The 22,181-nt window shown below is 38.5% G+C and overlaps 1 protein-coding gene across 1 annotated transcript in view; it reads left to right on the forward strand.

Moving 5' to 3' along the window:
• Positions 1-22,181, forward strand: part of COL13A1 (collagen type XIII alpha 1 chain) — a 650,895-nt gene that overhangs the window by 570,506 nt on the left and 58,208 nt on the right. The window contains exon 37 of the mRNA XM_069242266.1: positions 11,740-11,826. Coding sequence (XP_069098367.1) covers positions 11,740-11,826 — 87 coding nt within the window. The remainder of the gene's footprint in view (positions 1-11,739; positions 11,827-22,181) is intronic.

Consider the following 22,181-nt stretch of genomic DNA (forward strand, 5'->3'; position numbering starts at 1 on the left):
CAGAAGATGCACTATTCAGACAGGAAGTGAGCAAGTCTTTTCAACAGTTGAAGAAGGACAAAAAGACAACTCAGGGGTTCCTTTAGAAGAGGAGGAACCATATCCCAGAAGCCAACCGGGAGAAGCCCAATGACATCAGGCCAACAACAAGAGCAGCAGCAGGGCAGCTCCCAACAAGTCACAGGACAGACCACATACCAGGTGTGGCAACACCATGCAAGACAGTTCTTTCGTGGACGATGAAGGGGAAGAGCCTAAACTCAGACTCCTTGGTGGGGGGGTGATTAGCAGGCAAGTGACTTACACAATAATAGAGGCCACCTCGTAACACCAGTGGGAGGCACAATAGGGAATTACACACAGGAGTGGGAAAAAATAGCCTCACACAGCTGGGCTCTGAACATAATATGTCACGGATACTGCATAGAACTACTAAAAAAAAAAACACAATCCCCCTCCCCCCAAAGCCAAAAAGGTCTTGAGGCCAAGTGGTCATACAAATTAGGAAAGAGGTCAAAGAACTCTTTCAAAAGCCGGCCATAGAAATGAGACCACCAAATGAACCAAACTAGGGGAATTATTCACCTTATTTCCTTGTTCCAAAACAAGGTCAAACCCTGAGACTAATCCTAGACCTCAGATTCATAAACCAATTAATTCCTACACAATGCTTCAAGGTGATGACTCTTCAAGGAGTAATACCACTTCTAAGGAAAGGAGATTATATGGTAACCAGAGATCCAAAGGATACCTATCTACACATACCCGTGAACCACAAGCACAAAAAAGACCTCCGATTTGTAATGGACAACATGCATTTCCATTTCAGAGTGCTACCATTTGACTTAAAGTAAGCCCCAAGGGACTTCACAAAGTGCCTCGCAGTGGTAGCAGCACATTTAAGAAGACAGGGAATCCATGTCTATCCATCTTTGGACAATTGGCTAGTAAAGGCACATAAAGGCACATTCAAAGGTAAAATGCTGCAAGGATACTCAAACAGTGATCACCACCCTGCAATGCCTGGGTTTCACAATAAACCACAAACAGTCATCACCAAAACGGGAAGAGGAAAAGGTGTTTCTGGGAGCAACTCTAGACTCAAGGACAGCACATGCATACCTTGTCCTGAAGAGAACAAAACAATAACAGAGAAGACTCACCTCTTACCAGAAGGGTTGGTCTCTTGACAGAACAGTCATTAAAATGGTGGGCATGATGGCATCATGCATAACACTCATAATACATGTCAGATTGCACATGCGTCCCATGCAGGAATGTATCGGCAACAAATGGTCTCAAGCCACAGGGGTTGGGAGGATCTAGTGGTTGTCAGAGCAAAGGTACAAAGTCAGATACAATGGTGAAAAAAAAAAAAAAAATGTGACCATAGGGAGACCTTTCCAAACACCAACTCCAGCGGTCACCATCACAACGGATGCATTCTAATTAAGGTTGGAGAGCATACACATGCTCAAAATACAGGAACAGAGGAGCAGCATAGATGAGCTGAAATTCATCAATTACCTCGCCTTTCAGGCTTTTCATTCACACATAACAGGTCAAATTGTACTGGTTCAAACAGACAACACTACAACCATGTTTTATCTCAATAAGCAGGGAGGCATGAAACTGTTCATCCTTAGCCGACTCGCACAAGAAATATGGAAATTAGCAATAGCAAGGAAGATTCCCCTGAAAACAGTCCACCTACTAGCAAAACAAAACACGGAGGTTGACAGATTAGGCAGACAAGAAAAGAGCTTCCATGAATGGGAACTAAAACAAGATACTCTGGAGAAAATATTCAAGGTCTGGGGGAGATTAGAAATAGACCAGAAATTAATGGAAAATGCGAGCACTTCACATAAATCAGAAGGGAATGCACTTTCAGTAAACTGGTCAGGGAGATTTGCTATGCCTTCCCACCAATTCACTTGATGTCAAAGGTACTAGAGAAAGCCAGACAACCAGGGATACAACTTTTCCTCGTAGCCCCACAATAGGGCAGACAGACCTGGTACTCTGGCCTAATAGAAATGTCATGGGGACAAATGATTGCATTCAAGGCAGATAATGATCTGCTATCAATGCTGGAGAGGAGAGTGTTCCACCCTAGCAACCTGCCCACAGAACAATGGAAACCCTTAAAAAAGCAAAGAAAGCTACCACCTGAAAAAGTTTTCTGCAAAATAGAACAAATACATTTACTGGTACACAAATAACACAAGGATAGAGACATGTTCCAAATAGTAAATTGTATTAAGTAAACTCACTTACCTACTAGACACTAGATTAACATACCCATCCTTAAAATTATACCTGCCGGCAATAGTAGCTTATACCAGGGAGACTACAGGGAACAGTTTCCTCACAGCAACACTGGTGAAGAGATTCCTGGAGGGAAAAAAAAGGATTGCACCACCTAGACCACCCCAGCTCCTTCGTGGAACTTAAACATTGTGCTAACACAATTAATGACAAAGCCATGTGAACCTATGCACAAGATGAATCTTCAGTCACTCACACTCAAGACAGCGTTCCTTGTTTCAATCATATAATTTCACAGTCACTGAGTTACAGGCACTAACAAGAGCCATACCTGCAGATATATAAAGACAAGGTATTCCTCAGAACTAACCCCCAGTTTCTACCCAAGGTGATGACCTGCTTTCATGTCAACCAATGTATTCAACTACTTCCTTTCTTCAAAGAGCTAATGACACAGACAGAAGGAATTCTACACATGTAAGATGTACAAAGGACTTTACTGTATACTATCTGCAAGAAACAAAAATTTGCCAAGGCAACTAAGGGCTCTCAAGGAACCAATGAAGAATCTCAAGAAGGATTGTGGAAAAAATACAATCTTGCTATTCTATGGTGGGAGTGATGCTGCCCACACACCCAAGAGTACACTCAGTAAGGAAAAAGGATACAAGTCTAGCATTCCTAGCAAACGTACTGATAGACAAAATCTGCACAGCAGTGACATGGGCGTCACCACATACCTTTACAAAACATTATTGTGTGAACATTCAGATAAAGAATGAGGCACAGGTGGGACATAGGGTACTACAACAACTGCTTGCTAACACTGCCGCATTTAATCCCACCCAACCCATGGAGAAGGATACCACTAATTAGTCAATGCACAGCATGTGAATCCAGAAAATAATTAATGCTGAAAATCGAAATGGTTACTTACCAGTAGGAGTGATTTTGCAGCTTGATGGTTTTCTGTATTCACATACAAGCCACCAATCTCCCCAGAAATTGTACATGATGCAACCAGGTGGGAAAGAGAAAGAAGAGGAAAATTAGGACATTTGCAAAAAATAAAATAAAAGAGAGAAGAAAAAATAATCTGACTATGGTGACTAAGCACAGGAACACCCAGGGCGCCGACTGACACCACAAAGGGGGTAGACATACCACCAAATGGTGCTCCACGACACTCACAGAAGAAAATATCAGGTAGGAAGAAAAGACAATTACAGACCCAACCACTAGATAGCGGAATAATTCACAGCATGTGAATCCAGAAAGCTCTTCAAGCTGTATGACTACCCTCTACTGGTAAGTAACGATGTTGTTACATTTGTATACTGTAGATCAGTCCTGGTTGAGAGGACCAATAAGCAAATTGTTGAAAACAAACCAATCTACTGCCAAGAGACTCCTTGTAATAAGCTCAGAATTAATAGATTTCTGTACTGTGAAAGAAGTTAATCCATTGTAGTAAATTACTAGGCTTTACAGAAAACTATCAACCAATATTATGTACAAATATTAAATTAACAATATATAAGCACATCTTCTGAATAAACAAGAAGGCTGAGACAAAATAAATTTGGATATTTCCCATGCACAAACTCTGTGACAGCCTTTGCTGAGTACAAGTACTGTGGACTCAACCTGAGTAAAAGGTCATATTGATTACTATTGACACTATTTGTGTCCCCATATTTGCGAGATTAAAGTAGTAAATATGTTGCTTTAAGCCTATGTGGTTTACCTAAAAATAACCCTTAGGGCCTGGTTTAAAGTTTGGCAATCGGGTTACTCTGTCACAAACGTGACAGATATCCTGTATGTCAAATTACAAGTTACATAGGAGAAAATGGAATCATAATGCGGCGTAAGAGATATCCGTTACGTAAGTGATGGAGTAACCCATCTGCCAAACTCTAAATCAGACTCTTAGTCATGGCTCTTATGCACTGGCTCTAGTATGCTCAGCTTCAACGATCACTTTCAAAAGCATTTCCTGTAATTTGATCATATTGGAGCTTCGTCATGTTAGATTCAAGCATTTTATATATATACGTATATATATTTATATATATATGTATATATATATATATATATATATATATATATATATATATATATATATATATATATCAGTACAATAATAAATCTCTGCTTCAAATTTCCCTTTTCCACTATATCATACCATTAAGTTAATAAGTATTTTAAAATAGATAGCAGACCCATAGGTCAAAGCAACAATATTTTGTTTAGACAAGCATTTCTTGGAAACTTCTTTTTTCCTTCTCATTAGGACCACTAATACATATAAATCTATTGTTGTAGGTTTTTTGCTTGTTTTGACTAGCATTGTCTCTTCAACTTTTATGTCTTTCCACCTTATTTCTGGGATCTCTGTATGCCTTCATATCTTAAACCATTTACATTATTCTTTTGCATTAAACCAAAAGATAGCAAATGTTCCAATATTCTCTATTTCAACCCATAGAATGTTAAACCTGCAAATTTAACACTACAAGGAAAAGCAGGAACACTAGAACACTGGGATGCAAGAAGTTGCCCTGGTGCTAAGAACCTATGTGTCTAATTCACAAAAGCAGATGTAACTAACTACTCAAGTGGTCTTAAAACTTCCTAAGGCTGCACCCTCTCTTGTATATAATTTCATCAGGGCACCCTAAAATGATGAACACACATTTTCATATTTATTCAATATAATGTTAAAAACTACAAGCAATTTAAAGCATTTAATGGGGCTTGACAGCACACACTTTGAAGTATATAGGCAAAGCTGATTTGTAGTGGAGCTTATCAATGTCTCTCACTACCTATAAGCAAGAAAAAACACAGCAAGACAGACAAACTTTTTAAGTGAGATCCCATCATAGAGAGACATATTGAGAGAATTTCCCAAAAGCAATTTCCTATTTTACTCTTTTCCTACACTAAATCCCATATGTGACATTAAAGAAATATTGCAAGCAAAGGAGCCAAAATACGTAAGAGATTTTAGAGAAGGTTAAACAAAGTTTGAAAAAAAATGGATTTAATTAACAACTCTTATTTTGTTAAATTCTCATGCACATCTGGAAATTAACCTATGACATGTTTGACACCTCCAGCCAGTACTGGCATTTTAGCGGAAAAAAACTTTGCATGCTAGGATTTTTTAGCCCATTCTTAGAATGTTAAATACAATATAACAAGTCACAAAAAACAGTGCAATCCTGGATAAAATACTAGGACTTGCTGAAAATGTTTCACAAGAAAATGAGTCACTTGGCAGGTCTGGCAATTCGAATATTGCAGCTATGTTCAGTTATCCCTTTTAAATGTGCAGTCAAATACATAAATGCCAGCATGCAGATGTCAGATTTATCACCCTAAAAGTGCCCTCAGTGTGATCCTGTATCATAAATGAAGGATGAGATGTTGGGTGGTATTTGAAGGCCCAACACAGCCAGGATATGACTCGCAAAAGCTTAATGTCACTAAAATCACAGTGTAGTTATGAAGCCTACAATTTTTTGCTTTTTGTTTTACTCTCAACCTTTCATCAGACATCTCTAAGAAGCCTCGTAAGTGACTCAGATGTCAAAATATATTCTTTCTACTTTCCTTTGGTCTATGAAGTGGCTTACCCCATCTATAGCTTAAGTTCAGAATTAATTTATTCAGAATGTGCTGTCCAATGTAACTGTCCTGCCCAAAATTAAACTTGTATTAGAATAATATCTCCTACACTGGGCTTGTCTGAGAGATAGGTGTGGTGACAACTCAGGACACTTTGGCCCTCATTCCAACCCTGGCAGTCTATGACCGCCAGGGTGGATGTCGTCGGAAGCACCGCCAACAGGCTGGCGGTGCTTCATTTGGCATTCCGACCGAGGCTGTAAAGCCGCGGTCGCCCGGCCGGGTCCGGCGGTTTCCCGCCAGATTTCCCCCGGCTGGGAGAATCCTCCATGGCGGCGCTGCTTGGATTCCGACCCCCTTTCCGCCAGCCTGTTTCTGGCGGTTTTGACCGCCAGGAACAGGATGGCGGGAACGGGTGTCGTGGGGCCCCTGGGGGCCCCTGCACTGCCCATGCCACTGGCATGGGCACTGCAGGGGCCCCCTAACAGGGCCCCAGCATGATTTTCACTGTCTGCATAGCAGACAGTGAAAATCGCGACGGGTGCAACTGCACCCGTCGCACCCCTGCAACACCGCCGGCTCCATTCGGAGCCGGCTTCTATGTTGCAGGGCCTTTCCCGCTGGGCCGGCGGGTGCTCCTTTGGCGGGCGCCCGCCGGCCCAGCGGGAAAGCCAGAATGGCCTCCGCAGTCTTTTGACCGCGGAGCGGCCAAATGGCAGTGACCGCATGGCGGGCGGCTACCGCCGCCCGCCGCGGTCAGAATGACCGCCTTTGTGTTCTGGATTTCAGATGCAACCAGGTGGAGATTGCTCATTCTGTTTCCTCGAGTTCTTGTTTCCTCTTTTCCATTGTGTCTACATTTTCATAACCAACTCAGCCACCACCCTTTTGTAGCTCCATGCTTAAAATTACATTCCTTGTCTGCTTCTATTCAAAGTGTACATTAGAACAACTCACATTGACTCTTAAGAGTTAATTCAAAATAACAATCAAATATACTTTTAAATGGTGTTCCAAAGGAAAGCCTCTGCTGTAAATCTGAAATCTGAGCAATTAGCTACATTGTCCTCAACTCACATATGAACCTAAGACTGCAATCACTGAAAGACTGCAATTCATATCCAATACTCTTCCTGGAGATAGAATTAACTACCTCAAACAAACAGGAGAATGCACCATATAGTACCTTATACTAAAACAATATCTTTTAATGTTTGAATCGTCACACAGATTCACTCTTCTACTATCCCATCACTATGTTTACACATAGTTTGGGAAAGATTCACTCCATTGCAGTACCAGGGATTTTTGCACTGAATAGAAAAAATTTTAGTGCGACAGAAAACATCCATTTACAATAATGTGTACACAAAAATCTGAGCAGGACAGAAAAATATATCAAGACCCCACTCTTTGCATCTTCTAGCCAAATATATGAGATAATACATATGTGGTATCATAAATATATGAACGCAGTTATACCACAAAGTAGTACAAGAACTATTTCCATATAATAATTTCCCATTTGAAAATGGATAGGCTTTCTCAAGTGTTCCTCCAGTTTAAAATAACCCAAATTCTCTAAAGGCATAATAACACATAAGTGGCCCATTTTGGATTTCATCACATGTATTGAATGCTGCTGTGCGCTTATGTATGTTGATATAACTATCCACAAATTGGGACAGAAAATCTTTAAACATTTGAAAGCTATTTCCAAGGGGGCCTAGTTATCTTTTTTTATCATGCGCTAAACATAGCTATTATAAAGAAACATCAAGAACACCAAAGGTAAACGTGACCGGTCTCGAAGAATGGTGAATGGGCCACCTGTGATTGTGGGTAGTGCTTATGGGAGAGGCATTTATGAGAACTAGGATCTAGAAAGCATAAAAATCTCTAAGCAGTAACCCTGAAGTATTTCTACTTATTGAGGGTGGGCCAGAGAGATGATTAAAACCTATAGCGATGCATGAGACTGGATTTTATCCCTGTGTCTGAATTGGTTGACATGTTTCAGCCTTTTTGATTGCCTTAGAAAGGGTCACTGGCTTTTTTCAGGACCAAGATCCTCACTTTCCTAATTTCCTGCTATAGTGGTATTCAAGCATCCACACTATACCTATAAGTACAGTCCTGCTGGATAATATTCTCTGAGTCTGTTATATTTTGTTGGTCCTGTAGGATGTGTAAAACATAAGACACACATCATAAATGTAACAAGACAATACATAACATTAGAGACACAAAAGGGGAGAAATAATAATAAAATCAGACAAAAACACAGAAGCCAGTTTTTTCATTCTGTGCTGTTGTGAACTATTTGTGCAGTTGGTTGTCACATATGCGATAGATACACACTTCAAATCCATGAAAGTGAAATATTCATGTGGTATTCATTCATTTGTGTTGTAGATTGTTTTATCTTAACTTAAAATAGTGAGGGCTTTATGGAGGAGTTCGAAGGCAATCCCTTGTACACACACAAATATATCAGATAGTGTATTAGGTATAATAAACGCCTGCTTTTAATTCGTCAGCAAAGGAACTCTCATGCCCCCCCTCCCAGGGGGTGCCCTGTACACTTACTTCATCAAAGGTGTTTCCCTCAGTTTTGCCTAGGCATCAAGTTGTACCCTCTAGATGTTAGTAGTTTGCCTGGAGGGAGACCACTTAAAAGGCATGCTACCAAACTGGGAGTGCTTGCATCATGTGAATATTACGCAAGGCACATACTGATGTCAATATGGAGCAGGGCAGATGGTAAATGTAGTAGGATAGCATCATTCTTATAACGTTTGCTCATACATGAGTCAAGCAAGAATATTTCTGATATCAGGAGCAAGTGGTCCACTCATATTATGAAATTGGTCCAAAGCTCATTGTCAGAGTTTTATTTTGCCATAGGCACTTTATTAACAAATAACTATATCAAGGTGCTTTTCAGGCTGTTTTTCTTACAATTGTAAAACAAGTTCTCAGAAAAAGGAATAATTTTTGGAAAAGACGAGGAGTCTCCAAAATGGCGGGCACCCTGCTTATATAGTGAGATAAGTTAAGGTAAACTATTTTAGGTATACTTTGATGTTTTTTACCAGTCCAAATAAAGTATTTTCATTTTCAAAAACAGTGATACCTGAAGAAATGCTTTCTGCTCTCTACCAAACTCCATAAGTTCTATCGGACTAATGAACTTCAATAAGTAATCTATTTCAGGTGTCTTGAAGCATTCCTCTGGGCATCCCCACTGGGCAAGGTATGTCATTGTTTAGGCCATCGCTTTGATGGCCTAAACAATAAATAGTTTGGCTACAGTGGACACTTAGATGAACTTCATTAGCCATATAGAGCTTATGGAGTTTGATAGAAAGCAGTACAAATTTCTTAAGTCATCACTGTTTTGGAAAATGACAATACTTTATTGAGATCCAGTTGAAAAAAACAATAAAGTCTATATACTTTACTGTAAAATATATGACTATATAAGCAGAGTGCCTCTCCCAGCACTTACATTTAGTAGACTCCTAGCCTTTTTCAAAAATTGTTCCTTTTTGTGAGAGCTTGTTTCACAATTTTAAGAAAAACTAGCAGAGAAGCATCTTGCTAAGGTGTTATGTTAATCAAGCCACTCCTATGGCAAAATGTAAATTCAGACAATGAGCTTTAAACCAATTTCATAATTTGAATGGACCACTCGGGTCCAGTATCAGGAATAATTTTGCTTGACTCACATATGAACAAATCATATACGAGTAGGGTGCTCCTACTACATTTCCTATTCGCCCGCTCTGTAATGACGTCAGTACATGGCTTGCGTTGCAGGCCCTCCCAGTTTGGTGAGCTGTAAGATGCCTTTTAAATGGTCTCCTCCAGGCAAACTAGTAACATCCTGAGGGTCCACCTTGATGCACTTCTAAAATCGACAGAAACACCTTTGATGAAGCTAGTGTACGGGGCACCCTTGATTGATCGAAAGCAGGCATTAATTATACCTAATACAATATCCAATATATGTTCTGTGATTTATAGAGTGTAACTACAAGGGTTTCTTCTTGAACTCCTCCTTGAGGCCCTCACTAGTTTAAGTTACGGTAAGACAATCTTCATCACATACGCATAAATACATCACACATTTTTCACATTCACGGGTTTGCAGTATGTGTCTACACATGTGTGACAAGCAATTACACAAATAGTCCACAACAGCAGGGAATGAAAATAACTACCTTTCTTTTTTCATCTGATTTTATTATTATTTCTCTCCTTTTGTGTCTCTAATGTTGTGCGTGGTCTCATCATATTTATTATTTGTGTCTTATGATTTACACATCTTACAGGGCCAACAAAATATTGCAGTCAGTGAATATTATCTTTATAGGTATAAAATGGATATTTATTGATGGATGCATGAATATCACTATCGTAGGAAATGAGGAAAGTGAGGATCTGGGTCCTGAAGAAAGCCAGGGACCTTTTCTACGGCTGTTAAAAAGGCAGAAACATGTTGACTCTTTCAGATGCAGCTCTTTCAGATGCAGAGATAATAGGCAGACCCATGCATCACTATAGTTTTTAATCCGCTCCCTGGCTCACCATTAGTAAATAGAAATAGCTTGGGCTTAGCATTAGGGATTTTTATGCTTTCTAGATCCTAGGTCCACCAAATACCCAGCCTATAAGCACTCCGAAATCACAGGGGGCCCATTCATCATTCTTTGAGACCGGTCATGTTTGCCTTTGGTATTCTTGACATTTAGGTAGGGAGGAAGCAAACATGGGCAGTTCCTTTTTCCTTTCATTACCCTGCACCCCACTCTTGAAAAACAGGTTAATTTGTTGTGTAGATACTGAAAAGGAACAACACATCAGCTTAGTTTTTAAGCCTACTAGGCCCATGACTACATGTCATATTCGGATGTTTATGCACTGGTCATTTGGGAGTATACAGTCATATATTAGCTAAGTCACATTTATTCTACTGCCAAGCCGTTCAGATCAATGGCAATTTAGTCCAAGTGGTTCTGTTGTCTAGGATTAGTAGATGCTTGTTTACAGGCCAAATGAAGCACAACACTGTACCGTGGAAAGGTTTCTCACTGTCATAAACATATGATTAGGTAAAATAGTTTCCCATTATAGGAAAATAAAAGCATGTACATCCTTTCAAACAGAGGAAAACCCCTCAATATTTAATGGAGAGCATAGGTAAAGGAGTTAATTAATAGGGGAAAATGTTTCTTTGTGGAGTAAAAAAAAGTTAGTGCTGCATATGAACAATTGTATATGATTTACTCATGCAGATTTTACACCTAGTGCAAAATCTGCATAAGGTAAGTTTGCTAATTAGAGGACTCCTGAAAATCTGTGACTATTCTAGATATCCATTAGTAATCAGGGGATTCCTCTAAAAGTAAAATATGCTTTGAGAATCAGGTCATTCTTTTAGTCATTGCAAATGGTACTTATCTTTAACACTCTTTAACACTTTAAATCAAATTATGTTCCAAGACTCATGCATTTGATATAATACTCTTCACCTGCAGTGTAATCCAAAAGAGATTTATTTATAAATTTAAGGAGCATTTGTTACACACTATTTAAAAAAATGAATAGAACTATTAAACTGAAAATCAAATCCATTTGTTTGACCATTTGTTAACTATTTGGCAACAAAGACTGTTAAAACAGATTAACTTGAACAAATAAACTGTTTTTATATATCTACTGCATATTATGATGAACTGCAGCCTCTATGGCTGGATTCGTTTGTTATTTCTGCTATTTCCTAAATCTTCTGTGTATTTCTTTTTTGAACTGAATTATTATTTGCAGGGGGAGAGGGGGAAGAAAGGCTCTAGAGGGCCTAAAGGGGATAAGGGAGACCAAGGAGCGCCTGGATTAGATGCACCATGTCCTTTGGTATGTTTTGCTTTTTACAATGTACTATTTTATGATATGAACATAGTAAGAAAGAAAGAAGCTTTGCATTGACCAACTGCTCGTTTTATAAAAGACTGTTTGGTTCTTACATGATTTATATTATAATCCTTATATCTATACTTCATATTTTATATCTATATATATCCTATAATTACATTATAGCCCTTATATTATATATATATATATATATATATATATATATATATATATATATATATATATATATATATATAATTGTAGGGTCCTTATATTGTGCAATTACATTTGATTGTGAATCAAAGCATCATTGCTTCCAATATTATCGAGATATAACATTATAAAGCCAAATTAACCTTCTTTCCTTCTTCATCTTCTCATTTGGTTAAAGATATATAATTGTATGTGTTTCCCTATTTGGTAATGTCATAAGACACCTCACTGTGTAACAATTCTCTTAGAAGGTAAAGAATGTAGCATAAGTTCCACAACAGGAGGTTCATAAATCCTAGTAATTACATCACACCTGTATGAGAAGTTGTGATTCTTGAACTCTAAACAAAGGTCACTTCATTCTCATCCAAGCACAAAAATATACTCCATGCTCCAGATAGAGTTGTAATCATGAAAATAATAATGAATTCCTAGAATGTTGTATCTGTGAAGCATTTGCAGGCATCCTCAGGAGATGAGCATCTTCGATTCTGTCCCAGTATACAGCACTGCTTTGTGAATTACGCTCCTGTATCAGAATCATGTTCACAAACTAATGAGTGTTCTTCATTAGAAAGAGGGAAATCCAAAATGAAACATTTTGACAATTATGAGCAAAGTTTAAGACATTTCAACTTATGTACTCACAGGGACGTTCATAGAAATAATGGTGTCTTGTGACAGAACCAGCAAAGGTCTTTACTACCCCAGTCATGTTCGTTTGTACTTGCTATAATAATCATGGTTAGTTGATTTTATGAACAGGGCCTTCGAGGTTTTAAAGGCGAGAAGGGTGATCCAGGGGTACCAGGGCTGGACGGGCTGGATGCCCCTTGCCCATTGGTATGGCTTTACCTTCCCTTTTTCCTGCATGCGTTTTCCTGCACTATTCAGCATGTGTTTTCTTCCATCACAATTTTGAAGATTATAATTCATTCTTTGTCTCCTCACTGTACTTATTCACACACAATCCTATAGTCTTGGTGTCCTAAAATCAGTTATTTTGAGAAGTATTTTCATCAGTTCCTGACATTCAGTACCACCATTAAAACAAGATAAAATATCATGTTTCTTTTATCACTATCATTTTAACGAAAACCTGATTCCATGTAGAAATATGTTAATTACACAAATACTTCTGTAATTACACATCTGTCCAACAGCATCTGAAAATGTATATATATATATATATATAGAGAGAGAGATAGATAGATAGATAGATAGATAGATAGATAGATAGATAGATAGATAGATAGATAGATAGATAGATAGATAGATAGATAGATAGATAGATAGATAGATGTAGTAAACTACCTCAATGATCTTCACCCGGCCCCTTTTCTAGACCCTTGCTCCTAATACATAATGTTTAGGACACTGTACTAGGTATTACACACAGAACATTCTATGCTACTGGCTACACTTTACTTCAGGTATCTATACTTGGGACCTAAGCCACTAAAACTATTGTCAATGTTGTAAATTGGCAAACATTTGATGTTCCCAGAGCAATAATAATGCTCAGTAGACTTTCAGTGGCTTCTTCTAAAGCCTAATGGTACAAGGCAACTTTTAGGATGGTGATCTAAAAGAAATTCACAAAGACAGTATTTACTCCTGCAAGATGTTGCATGTGTTAACCAAATGAATTAACATCATATCTAATGTACTCACAGCAGCCTCTGCACATCAATTTTCCATTACTGTTTACATCCAATTTGAGAGTTCTCAATTTTATACAGCACACATAATTTGGTACACGTTTAAGTATAGATTTTTCTCAGGAAAACCCTTTCCCCTCCAGAAAATGTATTTATTGCACTAGTCTAGCCCATTACATATCCTACATCTTACATTCAGGTACAAGTGAGCCACATTAAGCACAATGCATAGTGCCTGCTCAACAAACTACTAACAATTACATTTTAGCTATCTTCTGAGATGTTAAATGTAACAGCTGCATAATTTGGTTTATTAGTCCCAAATGTGTTAAATAGTTCCTTTGCTCACATTTGTGTGTAATGGTGGTAAAGATGATTACAAATCATTCAAGATATTTTCTGCCTGCCATCCATGTTCTCCTTTCACTTCATTTCGTGAACCTGCAAATGTGCATGAAGCAGACTGTTTTGTTTTCACACTAACTCCAAATTGAGAATTTCTCAAATGAGTGCACTTGTGTTGCTAACCACTGGTTCCTTTCTACAAACTATCTACACTCTCCCAACACAGCCATCTACTACAATAGATTTCTTTCTCGTGACCTATATATCACTCTAATTTCTAAACTAAAATGTTCCATTTTGTACTTCATACACAACCAAAACTCCACTCTCCTAACTTTGTAAAAGGTCTCTGTTCAATTAGTCACATACCAATGGGAACGTTTGAAAACAAATCACAAATTCCGGGAGCAGATTAAGCAATTTCATAAATTTCTAATGGTGTGCAAATTTTTGTATAGTCCTTTAAAAGGTTCTTTCATTTGTACTTGTATTTGTACAATTCTTAATAAGAATTCTGCAGTATTTTTGTAAGTGACAAAGTCTATTTTTTACAATATGGATTGCATGTCTTTGATGAATTCTTCAATCTATAACGCAGAGTTGAAGATGATAAAAGTGAAGCCTGCTCTTGTACCCAGAAACAGTTCCACCTTGGTGTAGTATTATCTAATCTCACTTCATCTCCTTTTGCTGTATTAGTCACCACATCCATGGATATTCAATCATTTTTTCAATAACTGTACATATCTGTTTCAGAAATTCAGCTCATGTAAGTAAAAGAAAGTAATTTGTAAAAAGAAATACCCATATTTAGACCCTGTAACCTAAATGTAGGGGATGCCATTAATTCTATCCCATCTAACGTTTAGGACTTTTTAAAATTCATGAATATTGTCTTCTGAGTGTGTCACACTCCAAAAGAACATTATAGTTGGAGCTATTCCTAGGGTAAAAATCAAATACTTCTTACCTGAGCAGCCTGCTGTCATATTTTATAATGTTTACTACATTGCACAGTTTTGAGATTCTTCAACAGGATAAAAAGAACATCAGTAGCCCTTAAAGGACTTCATGTTTCTAGAAAAAGTAGTGCATCAGACTTACAACTTTCTCATGGGTTTTGCTGGCAAAGCCCAGAAACATCGCATTTGCCACTGCCAAAGAATTCTAAAAATGTAGACTGCGAGCTACCCAGATAATATTGCATACAGTACAGAGCCAGTTAAGAATCAACATACATTAATTAGAAGTAAAGTAGTAAGAAGTTCAGTACTGCCCTTGCCCTACCGTAGAGCTCCTTCACTTTCTCAATGTTTTCAAAAGGATTAGCTTGAATAAAGGAAATTGAAGCTATTGGGAGCATAAGCCAGGCTTCCAATTGCCCGAAAAGCACATTACACCAATAAATCACCCATTCAACATTTATGGGTCACTATATGAGTACATTACATCAATGTGATCGCTAAAGAGATTACAAATAGAACAAAACATCACTGTATTGTTATAGATAAGTAGAATGACATGCACTTTATGAAGGGGTGGAGGCTAGTTTAATATTATTTATCAAAATAGAAAGGTTTCTAGTTATATATTCAATTTAATATACTTTTGAAATAATTAAGGGCTAAATGAATCAAGGGTAGGCACATTCATTCATACTTTAATTTAAACTGATTCAGAGTTTTGGTCAGGGCTAACATTAGGGCTAGGCTAAGATTATCTTTTCATAACTCAATTAAAACAGGACAGGAATATAGTTAGTATTATAGTTAGATTCCAAGTAATAATACAACTAAATCCTGCTACCCCTTCATATGCCTGGATCTCCATTTGTAGAGACTCTTGGGTAGTCAATGGGGATGTGAGTGTTAACAATATATCATCTGCAAAAAGGGAGATTTTATGCTCTGTGGATCAAAAGAGAAGACCCTGGATAGATGGGGTGGACCGAATTTTGGCCACTAGGGGTTCGATGCTCATGGCAAATAATAGCGAGGGAAGGGGGCATCCCTGTCTTGTCCCCTTCCCCAGACCAAAGGGAAATTAATTCACCCCATTCACCAGCACCAGAGACCACAGTTGAGCATAGTTGGCCTTCACCATGTCGATAAATCAGTTATAGAAGCTGAATCGTTTCAGGGTGAAGAAAAGGAAGGCCCAATCTACTCGGTCAAAAGCCTTTGACAAGCAGTTTATTAACCTTCCCTCACTCCCAAGCTTAAATATCAGGATAAGTGAGGGTCTTCTTTTTAACCAAGGCCTCATTGACTTTTTAGTAAAGAGGAAAGGTATGCAAACCATAATCATTTTCTTGCAGGACTTGTTTGATGTCTGAAAAATCCCATGAAAGTATAATGCCTTTGGGTTTTGGCGTTAATCTGTTTTAAATGTAACTTCTTCCAATAATCTGATATTTTATTGTTGGGTCTGAATGAATCTTCAAACCATTAGGGAATCACCCAGTGGGTGAGTAGTCAATGACGTGCCCCTAAACAGGTAATTGGGATTCCAGAAACTCCAATGCTTATTCACCATCTTTAGATTTCTTTGACAGAGATAGTGATTACTAGGAATTCTAAGCTACAGCTTTTTAAAACCTGACTGTACTAAACTGATTCTAACATATTTTTGAGGACCTGGATAATGAATATGAAAACAGTGCTAAATGGGCCATCATTCTAAAAAATGTCTTAATATAACGCTTGTAAGGAATCTCTCTACCCCCTTTAAGCCACTTTCTAACATACCTCAAGCAAGATCCAGGATTCAGAAATAAAAAATACCTTCACTACCAATGTCATCAGCCTGGAAATCTGCAGAGCCTTTGACACTATACAATTTCTGGCAAGCCTGGCTAAAAGCAAAGAAAGGGTAGATGTCCTGGTCATTCAAACTTGGAAAACATACTTGACATTTTCAACTTTGAAAACACTTTGTGAAAATCCCATCAACCTTTCAGTTTGACAGAAATGCCCATGCGACCAGTTCTGTACTGTACAAATATTTTACTATATGGGATAAAGTACTCAGTGCAATATATCAAAGGGATATTGCAAATCAGGGAGGAGCAAGGAAAAAATAAATTCATTACTATGAATATCTCCTTTTGGAATTTCACTGATCAGCCAGAAAAACAGAACACAAAAAAGAAAAGTCACATTTTGTTTTTGTTTTTTAGGTTGAGCATAATCGTTCAAGCATGTATACTTCTAGTATACTTCTTATGGCTTAAAGCAATTTAATTTGTTGGTTGCAGTACCCAGTAAAACTTCTTGTTCACTAGTGGTCCATTCTGCCTTTTTCTCCCTCTTTTTTATGTTTCAGAGCAGGGACCAACTACTGTATTATTCCACTTTTCTTTCTTTATCTGTTCCTGTGACAGACTATTTTTGTAATTTATTTGGTGCTTCCCTTTTACTGTCGGTGTTTTAGGCTGGTAGCTGCCTTCGTTTTATTGCACCATTCCGTTCCTCCCATGTCGCTGACCTTTGTTTTGGCTTTATTCCAGTGCTGTCCTTATTTACCTCTGGCCCCTAAGTAAGCTTATTTTACAAAAGAAACACCCAGTTGTTTAGCTCACTGCTCAGTAAAGCCACAATATGCCCTTTCGGGTAGAATGCACCTAAACATAGAGACAATTATGTGAAACTTGCTTAGCCTCCCATTGCATCTCCCTGTCACCACTCACGACATTGCTTATCTCCTTTTTTTGGGGCCATAAGTTTCCTCAGGCTGCTCTGTGCGTTGTAATCCAAGGCAAGAATGCTTGCCAGACTTTTAATTCTCTTAAAATAAAAATAAAATACTTTTCCAGCCTTATTTTCCAATTTCTGTTCAGATTTCTGATCTCAGTAACGACCAGTGACCGCAAAAACATGGCAGGAAAAGATGTAATTATGAGACAGGGTTGACCAATGTATGTGGCAAGAAAAGTCCAGTTCTGAATTTACAATGCCAATAGCTCTAACTCAAGAAAATAGGAGACCTATTACATTGAAAAAGGTTGTTTTAAAGTGTTGCTTTAATTATGCTCTGTGACTTGCTTTTCCCCTCGGTTTCTATGAGAACATTAGAGTTTCCCTTGAGGAAAAGATCTATTATTTACTTTGGAAAGTTGCAGACACAACACTTTCAGCAGAAAATGCTGGGGGTACTGAGGCGTGTGGCGGGATGCAATAAGATGATGATATGCTAGACACAAATGCAGCTGCCTAGAATGTAATTAACCCATGCAGAGTTTGCAAAGTGTATACAAGGCACAAACTGCAACCTTCAGGCCTTCAAAATTGGGGTTACTTGCTGATATACAAATCACTGCTGTAGTAGTAGTGCTGACAGATAGCTTGCATAAGTATTACCACTAAGGCCAACATTCAGACAGTTCTGGGGTTAATTTCAGGGTGCAATATTAAATTAAGGATTCCTGGGGAAATTTGTGTATCTGCACCATAGTTTCAGGTAACTCACAATTTCCAGAGCTTTTTCAGTGGACGTAATATGGCAGGTTATACAGTGTGAATACATCCTTGGAAAACCTAGAGGGTGTGTTCACACCACCTACGGAAGTACTGTATAGCTCAGAATATTGATTTATCTATTTACTTTTGCTACTGGAAGAATCAGAAATCCAGAGAAACTCACAATGAGGTTCTACTCCCAACATAGACAGCAAATTTGCCCAAGCATACCGTTGTACTTCACACATCCTTTCTTACAAACAGGATACTATATTCTTCACAATTGTTTGGTACACTAGCAGTGGTTGCCTCAAAGGTTCTGAAGGAGCAGCATGCAAAAATATGTATGCACACTCCATGCAACCTCTCATACCTTAGGAAAAAGGTACCCAAATTCTTAACCCTTGAAGCCAGGTCAACTCCTCTTGAAAGCTCATTGGTTGAATCATAGACACCTGTTGTAAAACGTGACACATTAAAATATGTACACATCTCCAAAGACTCCTTCATTCCCTAATCACACCTTTATCCAGCTACATATGTACACAACCAATATCAGAGAAACTCTTCCTGGTTCTCAAGAGCTATCTATTCAAGGTTTATAATTCTGGCTGTGCAGTTCTGTTAGTCTTGTCAGCTCTTGGCATGGTTTCCCCTGTCTTTTTGCGTCTGGTCTCCTGTATTTTGTTTTTGCTGGTTTTAGGACTCAGGGCACTTTACCACTGCTAACTAATGCTAACGGGCAAGTGTTCTCTGTCAAATTGTATTGGTGATTTGTTTATCCATGATTGGTACATTTGATTCACTAGTAAGTCCCTAGTAAAGTGCACCATGTGTGCCCAGGCCTGTGAATCAAATGCTACTAATGGGCCTGCAGCACTGATTGAGCCACTCACACGAGTATCCCTGTAAGCATGTCTGAGACCTGCCACTGCAGTGTCTGTGTGGGTAGTTTTAAACTGCCATTTTGACCTGGCCAGTTCACTCACTGGCCAGGCCCAAACCTTCCCTTTTACTAAATGTAAGTCACCCCTAAGGTAGGCCCAGGGCAGCCCCATGGGTGGGGTGCAGTGTATTTAAAAGGGAGGACATACAGTGGTGTGGTATACATGTCCTGATAGTGAAATACTGCTAAATTTGTTTTTTACTATTGCAAGGACTATCTCTCCCATAGGGTAACATGGAGATTGCCTTGAAATATCTTTTAAGTGTAATTTCCCATTGGGTGCAGATTGAGATATGGAGTTTGGGGTCTCTGAACTTCGCAATTTAAAAAACAATTTAAATACATCTTTTGGTGAAGTTGGTTTTGAACTGTGAATTTTAAAATGCCACTTTTAGAAAGTGGGCATTCTCTTGCTTAACCATGTTGTGCCTCTTCCTGGCTGTGGAATACATATCTAGGTCAGGATGACAGTTGGGCTGTTCATGAATTCACTCAAGACAGTCACACAAAGGGAGCTGAGATGTGCCCTGCCTATCCTGGTGGGTCTTCCTGGGCTAGAGTGATGGAAGGAGCTGACTCTTGCACCTAATTAGGGCTGTGCCTATCCTTACACAAAGCAGTCCCCACCCCCCTGCTTGCTTCCTGTTAAGAAGTCTTGGGGATGTCAAAGACTTCATCTGCCAGCACCTTGGCTCCTCTGCTGAGAGTCCTGTCCTACCAAGTGGTGCCAAATCCAGACTGGGCCCTTAAAGGCGGTTTTTGGTGCTATGAAGAGTCTGTGTCATTTCCAACCAATGCATTGCTGGAAGGATTTGACGCATCGCCACAGCCTGCACCAGAGCGTGGTCCCCGCTTGACGCAAGGACCATGGTTTTCAATGCAGGCCCCAGCTTTCCACTGCAGCTCGTCTGAAGAACCACATCACTAAAGTCCGTGATGCATCACCCTGACTCCGACCTAGCATCTGCTTTATCGCTGTGAGATCAATGCATCGCAGCTTGACTTCTGACACATTATCCCAGGGTGTTATTTTCCTCATCGTCATCGAGCACATTTGTTTAGCACAGTGAAATATCACAACTTAATTCTCTAAGCAGACATTTTATTAATCGGTTTTAGAAATACAGCTTGACCTGAGGCCGTGCAACTAGGCCACAATGCATAACCCTTAATATTACATATTACTACATTAATAAAAAAAAAGGTCAACATTTCAGTTTAATAAGCCATTAATAAGAACACTTTGTGAACATTGACGACCACCACGTGGACACATTTTCAAATGAGTGCATTATTTTTCTTTATATTAATACATTTTCTCCGCACATCTATCACTCAGAATACGTGAATATTCATGAATATTTGTCTTAGAACACCTGCTCTAGCAATCCCTCCTCTGATTACTAAATTTGTAATCACACTAGACTATCACTGACAAAAATATGTTTTTCATCAGCTAAGATTCTGTCATTTCAATCCCTTCAAACCTTTGTTCCCTTTTTTAATTTTCCCTAAACAATTTTTCCCTTTTCTTTTCTTCCCTCCTCTGATTATTCCTTGTCTTTTTCAATGTTATTCTTTTACACAATTTATATATTCCCAATATTCCAATTAGGCAAACTATGTTAGTTGACATCCCCTATATCATTTTCAATAAGATCCCTTCCCCAATGTTGCTGAGCCTATTTCCCACTGAAGCAAAATCCTTACCAATTTTCTCCCAAACACCTGGTTCTTTCAGTTCTTTCAAATAAGCACTTTCATTAGTCAGATTAGTAAGTAAACTCCTAATTTCTCTACTATTATCAGGAATGAATTAGCAATAATGCCTAGAATTAAGCATTCTACAAGCTCCACATCCTTTTCTAAAAGAATGTCTAAAGCAAGGCTACTTTGAAGTTCAGAGCTCTTTCAACAGCTAAATCAGTATCAGGAGTAGGATTCTGAAAAGTTTGTCAGCATGTTATCCACAATAGTGAATTCAGAACAACTCCCACTGACGGAATTATTGCTCCAAATATATCTCCCACTATACCAGAAGGAGAGCCTCTCCTCTGTCTCATATGATGTAATTCAGTCATTTTCAGAATCTTCTTTAAGTCATCCATTTGAGGAATCGTTGGGAAACTTATTCCCAAATGACATGTCCCAATCCATCCTCTTGGAAGAGGGTAAAGGCATTAGGACCACAGATGTAATATATCCCAGGAATCGCTGGATCCTGTCCATTCAACATAGATGTCCATTTACACTGAAACAAAAACTCATGTCTACATTCACTAGTTTCTACAAATAAAGTGTCAGTGCATGATTTAGGACTATATATACAAAGCTTCCCCTACGTGTTGCACATCTAGAGATAATTTCCCTTGTGTTTTATTTGCACTATAGGCATAATCAATCTTGTAAGTCTTTTTTTCTAAGAGTTTTTCTAACTTCTTCAATGCCTTTCTCCTGTCATCTGTGTGATCTAAGAAGCTCTTCTCCAAATGGATAAGCAAGCATGTCAAATTGTTGCGGTGTGCAGAAGCCGTGTCAATTGTTAATGTAGATTCAAATAAACCTCTAACTAATACTATGTCATCATACTCAACTACTCTAGTCAAATACCTAATTATAGGGGCAGACGAAAACACCACATCGTGATTGGAGTAAAAGTATTGGATGACCTCCTGGTAATAGAATCTTCTTAGCAACAGGCTACAACTTATCCCATAAGTGAGAGGCAAACTGTGA

This window comes from Pleurodeles waltl, chromosome 6 (genome assembly GCF_031143425.1).
Source record: "Pleurodeles waltl isolate 20211129_DDA chromosome 6, aPleWal1.hap1.20221129, whole genome shotgun sequence".
NCBI lineage: Eukaryota > Metazoa > Chordata > Amphibia > Caudata > Salamandridae > Pleurodeles > Pleurodeles waltl.